Source organism: Crocodylus porosus, unplaced genomic scaffold (assembly GCF_001723895.1).
Source record: "Crocodylus porosus isolate Cpor-Errol unplaced genomic scaffold, CroPor_comp1, whole genome shotgun sequence".
Lineage (NCBI taxonomy): Eukaryota > Metazoa > Chordata > Crocodylia > Crocodylidae > Crocodylus > Crocodylus porosus.
In genome coordinates, this window is record NW_017728914.1 from 16,523,829 (window position 1) to 16,534,889 (window position 11,061).

The 11,061-nt window shown below is 38.5% G+C and overlaps 1 protein-coding gene across 2 annotated transcripts in view; it reads right to left on the bottom strand.

Moving 5' to 3' along the window:
• Positions 1-363: 363 nt before the first annotated feature.
• GABRA6 (gamma-aminobutyric acid type A receptor alpha6 subunit) overlaps positions 364-11,061 on the bottom strand; it is a 30,007-nt gene continuing 19,309 nt past the window's right edge. The window contains exons 9-10 of one of the 2 annotated variants that reach the window (XM_019535377.1): positions 7,149-7,409; positions 364-533 (exon numbers count right to left, since the gene is read on the bottom strand). In XM_019535377.1, the coding sequence (XP_019390922.1) occupies positions 483-533; positions 7,149-7,409 (312 nt within the window). In that variant the 3' untranslated portion in view covers positions 364-482. Of the gene's footprint in view, positions 534-7,130; positions 7,410-11,061 lie in introns of those variants that run through there. The other variant, XM_019535378.1, reaches the window with a different exon arrangement.

The following is an 11,061-nucleotide window of genomic DNA, read 5'->3' on the forward strand; positions in this document are numbered from 1 at the left end:
AATATACAACATCCATTATTCATTAAGACAAAGTGATTGAAAAGCAGTCCTTTTTCATAGGACCTCTCACTGCATATTAGGGCAAATGTTTAGGTGGTGTAAATTGGCACAGCTGACATCATCACTGCTGTCATCATCTTAAGATGTCTTTTATTATTAACTATTAACAGTATTTAAGAACCAGTGTGACTTTTGATTAAAGGTAAACATGTATACATTTATGAAAGAACCAGAACATACACAATTCTAAGTTCTGGACCATATACTGAATAAGCAAAGAACAGATAGTAGAATCAACATAATTAATCCTTAAAACCAGCCTTTTAAAAGTTTGCAAATAATCTGTCCCTTTAAAATGCCCGAAGTTGAAATTTCCAGGGGAAGTCCTATACAGTCGCACAGTGTTTGACACTGCGAGGAAGTAAAGACAGATACATATCCTAAAAGACTTTTGCCGATGTGTCAGACCTGTACTGAGTTCATCAGTTGGGCTCATAGTCATTTTGAAGGTACATTGCACTGGGTTCAAAAAACTGAAAGAAAAGGTTCAAACAGAAATGTCAGTTGTGCTGCCAACAATGTAGAAGGTAATTAACAACAGAGCTCATCTGCTTTAGATCTCCAGTTGTAGCAATAGGCTTAAAACACCTGAACTAAGGTGTGGGGGGGGGGCGCGGAGGGGGTGTTTAGAAGCAGAACTTCCTACTTGGATCAATGAAGCTCGAATCTAAGAAAGCATGATGATGATTCCAGTTTTTTTCCCTCCTACACTTTAATTTGGCCATGTTTAAAGTGAAATATGATATGATATATATTGCATAGGTCAGCTAGGCCTTATGAATATTCTCACATTATTTATGTGAAATGCCTTTTCAGTTCTCACATGTCTCTGTTCTGATCTATCCACTCTACTGCAAAAATTAATTCCTGTCACATCTCTGGCCCATTCACTCCTTAGCTAGTGTCTACTCTGCTTCTTCAGTCCTCAAAAAAACCTTTTTTCTTCACTTCATCATGTAGCTCTCCCACCTCCAGTTACTCTCCTGCTGTTACCTCATGCCCTGCACTTTAACTTAATGCCCTTTTGCTTCCCTTCTTTTTCAAGTGTCTATAAAAGTTGACCTCTGCCTCAAATGTCACCTCTTTGCCATGTAACACTCTTCCTTCAAGTCCTCCTCATAACTGACTCTTCTGACACAGTTCAATATTGTAATACATAAAAATAGAATAAAAAAACTCTGTAGGAAGAGCGGGACTGATTATTTTAGAAAGGCAGTGCATAAAAGGGTAATGTGGCAAAGAGCATACAAAATAATGAATACAACAAAGAAGTAAGATTGGGCACTTGGCAAGGGACTTAACTGTATTGAAAGGCAGCAAATTTAAAGCTGATAAAATGAAATTCTTTTTCACACAGCATGCAATTAGCTGGTGGCACTCGTTGCCAAAAAGTATAATGAAGCCAGGAGCTTTGCAGGACTCAAGAGGGAGTTGGACATTTACATGATTATCACGACATCTAGACCTACAATAATCAGGACTGGATTAACAACAAAAACCTCATGTTTCAAGTCATAAACCAAGCTGTTAGTGATGGTGAGGAGATTATTCCATATCTACCTACTCTAGGACTGCTTTACCTGAAAGGTATATTGCCTTGTTTAGAGCATACTGGGTTGGATGAGCTTGTGGTCCATTCCTTAATGGTAATTCCTGTAAATTATTCATCGAAACCTAGTCACCCAGTTCTGTGGGAGACCTGCTGTATATATGGAGGAAATTATCATTCCTGTATTACTTTTCCAAAGTTACTGTTTCTTTGGGTTCGGTAAAAACTGCCCTATTTGTTTCCCAAAGCTTATTTTTTCATTTTCCATTTAGGAATGTCTGTATCTGAGCTGTTTGCCTGGCAATTTTGCTATTTTGTTTCTTATGAGGGGAAGGGGTGAGGTTATTGTTTTTTCTTGCTTGCTGTCTTTTTTTGTTAATGGGTACCTCCTCAACAAATATTATGAGCATGGAAATAGAGGTGGCAGAATTCCAGTTTCACCACATTTTTATTTCTTCCATTTAAATTATTAATTCACTTTACAGAGAAAGGGAATAAGTCCTCTTAGAACAGTGATTTTAAATGTTTTCTTTTCATATTATAAATATGTACCAAACTGTAGCAGTATTTTTTCCTGCTGCTACAGTTAAACATCTATCAGCACTTCCAGAGACTTGTAAAATTATCAATTTACTATAGTCTAAAAACTAATACTAAATGTATGGCTTGGGAGTCGTTCATATAAAAATGTTAAATACTTTATTTTTTCATTATTAATTATGGTGGAAAAAAATCAGTTGGAGACTAGTAACCACTGACCATAAAACCTAGCACATAGAAGACAGAACACTGTGTAAGATTCACTGCCCTGCTCTGCTGTTATAACTGCTGACTTGCCCCACCATGGGTACTTTAGTCCTGAACAACTGTTAAACAGTAATAGCCAATTATTTCAAATACAGCAAGTCATGTGATGGCTTTATGAGGTAGATAACTGATATTCAGGGACAAAGGAAACTCATTTCCACTCATGACCTAAACAGGAGAGTCTAGGGCAGGACTTTTTCCTATCTTCTCCATGAATAGAAAATTCACTTAAAACATCTACAATTTTCTTCCAACTGTTTCTGAAGATGCTGCTATTTTTTTTAACAGGGAAAAAGCACAGTTACAGAAAGTTTGGTGAAGGGATGCACTAGCTTGTCTGATTCAAAGAGCTGTGTTTAGTTCAAGACCAACTTGAGAGATGCAGGACGGGAGTCCAGCTTTTTTATGCTATTTTTGCTATCCCTCTGGCTTGACGTCATCAAGATCAACCGAATAACATCAAGCAGGTTAGAAGGCTGCCAAAGGTTTGGTTCGAGCAGCCAGGTTTCAGAAAGATTCAGTAACATCCCAATAGTCCATCTTTTCCTTAGCCATACTATACTGGATAGACACTGAGGGGAGAGCTTATGATCTAACATGGGAGGATTCCACTATGCAAAGAAATTACTACAGTGCTTGGATCCACTGGGTTTGTGAATACCTTGCACTGATGGACTGGTGCAAATGTCCCATGAATCTAGTGCAATGTTTTAGGTGTATGCTATATGTTGATCATTTGGCATAAATGCTCAATTATTATTTTTTAACTTGTTGATTTGTTGGGTTTCGCACATAATGGGTGCATGTACATGAGATGCTAACTGCACAGTAGCCTAATAACACTGTGCAGAAGTGTGCTAGGCAAAAACTGTGCTAATAGGCTACTGCCCAGTAGTATTAGGTTACTGCATAATTAGGGCACATCCAGAGGAGCACAGCTGTGCAGTATGTGATGCTGCAAACATTTACAGAGTCACATACTGCACAGTCCAGTGGTCTCCGTGTTGCAATGGCACGCTGCGCAAGCATGCACTGTGCCAGTCCTTTTTTTTCCAGGAGGTTTTTTGACCCCTGGATATCTCCTTTTTTATTGGATATCCAGAGGTCAAAAAAAACCATGGAAAAAAGGACTGGCACAACGCATGCTTGGGCAGCAAGTGCTGCTGAAAAACAGAGCTGGCCCACCTGGAACTCTTCTATGGCTATTGGCCAGGTTCTGTGCAGCAGAATTGCCATGGCTACAGCCCCAGGGGACCCCCAGAACCCCAGGTAAAGATGCTGGGGCCAACCCAGTGCTGGCTTCAGCCTCTCCTACCTCACCTGGGGCAATTTGCTACGTACCGAAGAGCACATGGCACAAGTGTTCGCCAGGGACAAGTAGCTGCGGTGCTAGATGCTGCTAGTTGTCCCCAGGGAACCAAACTTACACACACTTGTGGACACAGCCTTAGTGTCTGTGTAAACCTGTGTGCTGGTACTTGCACACTACCGCCAGTTACAGTGCATTGATTTAATACTTAGTTATGCAAGTACTAAACTTAATGTGCAGTAATTACGGTACATTAATGAATATGTAGATGCACCCAGTGAATATTATAAGCAATGTTAAAACAATATTTTCCCCTTATTTGTCTTAGGATTTGCTGCAATTGTTTGTCCTATGATCATTTCTGTTGGGTAGGTTCGTTATACTCGCTGTTCTTCTTAATATTCAGAATAAGGCAAAGATGGAAAAAAATATGTGAGAAAATGAAATCTACTTCTAGTGTCTCTGTATATCTAGTATATTAATTTCATTTTCCTTCTTATCATTTCTGCAAAACTGTACTATTCTTGATAAGAAAAATGACTTAATGGTAACAATTTTACATTTTGTAAAGCACTGCACACCATAATGAATCCCAAAGTGCTTTACACATTTTATTATCTGATACATTAAATAAACTATACAAGAATCACTTGGTTCACTAGCTCCTGAAATGCAGCCATCTCTGATTTGGGCAATAAATGTAACTATTTAATGGTGCAAAGAAACACTGCACAGAGTTTTGGAACCTGATCCTTATCTTGATTGAAATTACTCAACCCAGATGATGATCTGAAACCAGGTTGCTCAAGTAGGATAGAACACTGCAGCCTACTGAAAGCAAGGGACAAATCTGGAAACAATATAACTATCACCACGTTGCACCAATGTTAACACCCCTGCTTTTGCAAAAAGTACCAAGAAACTTTAGTATGAATGACAGCGTTTCATTTCTATTACTCATCCAAAAGAAGTTGTATCGGATCTTTAGCTACGTAAAATTGCATTCCCTCTGTTGAATTAGTCATTGGAAAGACACTAGTTTAAAACAGCTGAAGATCTGACTCAAGCTGTAGCCACAGTCTTCACCATACCAGTGTATTGATTCTGTATACATTAAAAAGCCAGAAGTTGTAGGCTCTAAAAACACCAACTCCCTTTATTACTATGCCTATGCTAAGATTTTCGTAAAGGTCACCCAATCAGACATGCTCTCAGACTACCCCTGTTTAGATTGGCATATCATTCAATGTGGATATTTCATGAAATCTGACTGCACCAAGTATAGGTATTGCATTTATCTGTGAAGCCAATTAAAATTATACCTTTGGAAAATCTGCACAACACCAATCCTGACTGGACAACAGTTTACATCAGTGAGATGCAAATCTGTATATTAAAATCCTGCAAAACACTTACGCTTGCATTTCCCTTTGCACTCCAAGCCTGGGGCCAAAGCCAAAGCTGGAGCTTCTTGCCCTGAGCCAGTACTTGAATCTAAGATGAAGCTTTATTTCCCCCATGTTGTTTGGGGAAAACACCACATAAATACAGTGTATAACTATCATTGTAAAAAACTGAATAAACTAGGGAACAGTATTAAAATACACATAGTTTACTTTTTTTTTAAAGATTAAAACACTATAACTAGAATGCATCATTTTGATGAAGCAGATTCGAGTATATGGATTAAGCTTCATTGTTACTTTATGTAAATTATGTCATCAGAGCACTATTAGGTACCAGTATACTGTTAGGCAAACACTTGGTTGGAAATGGTTTTCAGTCAGGGATGATCCTGGCTTGAGCAGGGGGCTGGATTAGATGACTTCATGAGCACCCTTCCAGTCCTACTTTATGATCCTAATGATTTTTATTATTTGTTAAAGGAATTTATTTCATATTCCATGCTTAGTTACTTTGACCTGGTCTTGAAGTTGAGTTGATTTATACTTATCTGTGTAGAGACAAATCCTACAAACTCTAACTATAGTCCCAGCTGTGTTTACCAGAGTACCCTTTTAATTGTAGCTGTGGTGGAGGATTTCTGCTATGGTATAAAGTAGTGTAACTTTGGGAGTGTTTAAGAGTGATATGTTAAAAAGAGTTATAGTCTTCACTATTTTTCTGTGTTTTAGAAATCTTTAAAAAATCTGGGGTTAATAGTAATATGTATTAACTGATATATATACAGATATAGATATATCAGTTTAAATATTTCATAGCTACTTTGGAAAACCATCAATAATACTGATTAATTTTACAGGCCTCAAGTTAGAATTTGTATCGCAAATCAGAATAGCTTCACTGAAGTCAACAGAGCTATCTCTGAGTGGTAGCTAGAGACCTGGTCCTTAAACTGCTTTGCTACAAGCATATATAATAATTATACACAACAACTAACATATCTAACACAACAGCTTTAGATGAACTTGAATATATATTCAAATGTGCAACACAAGACATATTTTAATATATCAACATTTAGTTCTATTTCTGATTATTTAGTCTTGTCCAAATGTGGCAGTTTCTCTCTCAAACATAGCTAAGTGAGCTTACAATGTGCATTGCAAAATATTATGATGTTGAAAGACAACATGGTAATGAAGCAAATATATATAGTTTGTATCATTCCTCTGTCCCATGAGTTGCATTAAGGCAGAGGAAGAGGGACGTGGGAGTAGTGACAATTTAAATTGTTAAAAGAAAGATGTAAAGTGTAATGACTGCATAGAAATGATAATCTCATTATCAAAATGTTATCCCACAATGCAGTTTATAGAAAATGTATCATTGCTGAACCTCTTAAACCTCTTAAAATAATGCTGGGACTACTGAGGAAAAGCCATTGCTCTGTTTAATGCAAATAAAACTAATTTTTTTAAAGAAAGTTCATAAAAGTGTGTATGTGTATGTCAGAGAAAAGATAAACAAGGGTTCATAGGGATTAAAATGTATAATAATAATGAAACTGTATTCAGAAAGAATCCATTCTACATAAAGTTCCTTTTTCCCCAACAGAAAATGTTTAGAATATTTTGAACATTTTACGCAGACATTCTAAAATAAACTCTTACTTATCCTATTGAGGAAATCTTGGGAGATATTAGGGTTCTTATCTCCTCTACTGCATTGCTTCAGCAACTACCTTCCTTGCTTCAATTACAAAGATTAAGCAATGGAAAAATAAGGTTTATATATTTGTTGAGAATACTGCTGAAAATGCAGTCAAAGACAATTGTCCTGGTCTTGGTCAAAGTCAAAAGAAAGTAGAAATAAAAGTTTTAGATATGGGCTTCCATATAGAATGACTATGCTGTATTGAAAACATCTTTGTCACTAGATGCTATTTACAGTTGACTATTATAGATTGATAGCAACACCCATTCCCCCTGAAAGCAACATGAATTAAATGCTACTACTCACTTCCATAGTGTCTTTTGAAAGGTAAACAATCCAATATACCAGGTTGAATCCTGCAAATGCTACTGGAAAGAGGATCCTGGAATACTGGTCTATTTTACTAGTGCCTCCAATTTCTGGTTCTGGTGGTGGAGCTGGTGGAGGAACTGATGCTGGTTGAACTCGATACACGGTATTAGGCATTATACTGGTATCAGGAGACACGTTTGCCTGAGATGTCATGGGATTCGTTCGCTTCTTCAAGTTACAGTTGGAATGAGAGGGCTGGGGGAGAAAAAATGCTTATTATACAGGTTCCAGACTCTCAGGTCTGGGATTTGACCTGCATGTTCACGATTTCTTTCAAAACAGTGAAATCAGCCATCCTGCAATCTGATGCCCTTCTACTTGTCTTTCCAACATTTTCTTTTCTTCCTCTACTTCAGCACAGCATAGACATACAACTCATATATACACACATGCTAATAACCAGAACCTGTCAACTACATTCAAGAGCACAATTCCCATGAGGCTTACATGAACACATCTGAGGACATTTGTTCAAAAACGCTGACATAAGAGGATAAAAGCAAAGTTCCTCTACACATGTGTGGGTGTTACCTTCTTTATATAAAGAGTCTGGGTGAAGGGTAAAGATTAAATATGGAGCTGAACAGGAGAGAAAATTAAGGGTATGTCTACAAGGAATTCCAGAGACATGACTACATCAGCGTGCTGAGGACTTTAGGTAAATACTTGATGGCTTAAGACAGGGTTGTCCAGCTGCTTAGTGGCCAGGGGATGCATGCCCCATGGGTGCAATAAGGGTGCAGACCTCCAGGTGCTCCCTTATTGCACTAGGCATGGAAGTGCTCCCCACCTCCCACTGCATTGGGCCTTTGGTCACTTTCCTGTCACAGCAGGAAGTAAAAGATAGGTGGAACAGGAGTCTTGAGCCTCTGGCAGCTGCTGCTGCTGATGCAGCTGAATAAATGGTGGGAAAGCAATGCCAGGTGGGAAACTGGGGACCACAAATTAACCCCTCATGACTTGTATGTAGCCTACAGGAGGTCATCTGAATCTCCCTGGCTTAAGTCTATGCTCGTGTGGCTATTTGCAACCTGAGCTAGCTCAGATATGTCCACGTGAGATGTTATCATTTCTTTGTGCTGCAGTGTAGATGTATCCTGAAAGAGAGAAGACAGATGAAAAATGGCAAATGAAAAGAAATTAACTGAATATGTGCTTGAGACATTGCCTTTAGTGCCTTAATCTACATGGAATTCAACCCTTAGAGTTATGTATGTCTCTTTGATTCCAGCAAAAAATGTATGCAAAAAGATTAGGAGAGATGCTTATCTCTTGAATATGAGAACTGAAGCTAAGAAGAGATGTTTATCTCTGAGATACAGATCTCTCAGATCCTCTTCAAATGAGGATTGTCTTCTTTTTCTTTCTTATTTTTTTGGCATTACTAATCCAAAAAAGAGTAAATTCTCCTGTCTTTACTACTTAGTAGAATATCATTAACCTTTGCAGCTTTCCTATGAAAGCCCATTCCTCTGAAGCCAAATCCAGATGTGAGGCATGTGTGATTAGTGATGCTGCGAACCACTCTGTGCCACAAACCACATGCCCAGCATAACCCAAATTTGCAGCCCGGGGCAAAATATGCTACCCCGGTAGGAAAAAACGCCACGAATAAAGCAGTGTGGCACGCACCACAGAAACATGAACCAGCAAACATGGAGGCTCCGTCCTCCTGAGAGACACTGGCTGCCGGCCTCCATTTTTTCCCTAGTTCCTCCAGCACACTGTGAGCCAGGAGGAACAGGGAACAGCAGTTTCCCTGAAGCAGGGTATTACTTTACACCAGACCTCACATATAGGGGTGTGTGCAATGGCAAAAGCAGCAGAACAAATTTGTGCTTTTTTTCCCACTGCAAATGCGTCGGGGAAGCCCTCAGATTGCAACTTAGCCATGAAATCTTTAATATCTGGCTGGACCTGTAGACACGTTCCAAACAATTCAGAGTTCTGTTTATTACTTTTTCCATCCTATCAGTTTCAGAAGGGCTGAAAGCAGATCCTGAATGCAGTGAAGCTGAATGAACTCGCCTGAGACTCCCTAGTCACCAAGGATGTGCTTATTCACAATGCTACTTTCATTCTATGCGGTTTCCTGTAGTTGATATTTTCCCCTCAAGTTTAGATGGCAGTGGATTCACTGACTAAATAGGAAAGGTGGGCCAGTGATTAGAGCTCTAATCATAGCCAGACCTGCATTCAGTTTTCTGACTCTGCATAATTTGCTCTAAGGACGATAGAGGTAAGAAATACATTCCTTTCTGTACAAGACAATAACATTCTCTGTGTCTCTCTCTTTACCCTGTCATCTTTTCTTTCATGGGTGCCAAATTCCCTACTCACACAAAGTCAAATAACCAGTGAGTGCCACATTTTGCACAGAACTTGCACAATATGCATACTGTAAGACTGTACACTGTCTGGATCTAAGGGCCCTGCTACCCATTCAAATTAAAGATGGATAAAAAACAGCTATAGAGTTGTTACACATTTTGAAGCACTAACTTTATAGTTGGCTGGTTCTTTTTAAAGCTGGATAGTCATTTTTATCATGTGATAACAATTACTTTGTACAATTGGCTAGTCTAAATGAATTGTATGATTAATTAGTCACTGGCATAAAATATGAAACGTGTATGATTATGTATTTTCTAGGTACACAGAAACTGATTTTGGAGGGGGATCATCCACAGATGTCACAGAAACATGTTCACTTACGTAAATCATAAAATTAATTCTCCTCTCTACAAACTGACTGAGACTGAGCCATTACTTTCATACCATTTGCTTTGTAATTCCCCTGCTTTGAATCTGGAATGTTACTGCTACAAGGTAGCTTGTCTTTTGCTTTACTCCAGAAATGCTTGGTTTTTCTACAGTTCAGGAGAATAGCAGATTAAAGAGCATTTGTTATTACACAGGGCCAATTATCATATAACAACATTATCATGTGCATTAGACTATGTTCTTTTCTCAGTTATGTAAGTAATATTGAGAATCACTTCAGTGCAGTAACAGAAATATAGCAGTGCCCAGCTGGTATAAACTGGAACAGGAATAGGCCCCTGCCACTTGAGGGCAGCATTTGCTGCCCATATGGTAAAGATTTCATTATTCTCCTTTGCAGTTTTATTAATACTGCTGTGGGGGGTGGGCTTTCCAGACAATTCTGGCAATTGTTTATTAAAATGGAATTTGAACAATTCTTTCTTTCGTGTATCCTGAATTTTCATAAATAAATATCATCACTTGATCTGAAGGACGCTTTTTCTACCCTAATGAGAACTTATGGGGCTGTTGCCATGATGAAGTGCTAGTGTCTCCTAGTCAGAGTAGTGCTCTCTTTCCATTTTATCTTCTGTTTTTCGTTGGACGGCCCAGCTGTCTACCTCCTTCATTCGCAAAATCCTTGATATCAGATTCAATGTCTGGACTATATTATTAGTCCCATTTCTTTTGCACTGCTGAGCAATATAGAGGACATGAATAGAAAGGACAAAGGATCCATTAGCTCAGGTCAGCAAAGGGAGGTAACAGTCTGGACTTACTATTCAAGCTAAATTGCAAAAGCATGGGCTCTGTGACATTTGAACTCTGGGATATAGCTGGAGTCATTGATTTGCTTTATTTGGATTTTCCCTTTGAAGTGTTTTTATCTGACAAGGAACTGTAGTCTCCAGTGAGGTGCTAAGATCTCAGCCCAAATATTAAGGAGACAGTACTTTCTAGGGTTTTACATTGTTTCCTATTTTGGCAGAATGTACTACACGAATTTGTGCAGCACCCCTAAGAGAGCCTCTCAAATGCAGTTCATTGCTTTACAAAAGACACTGCGTGTTAAAGGATATAA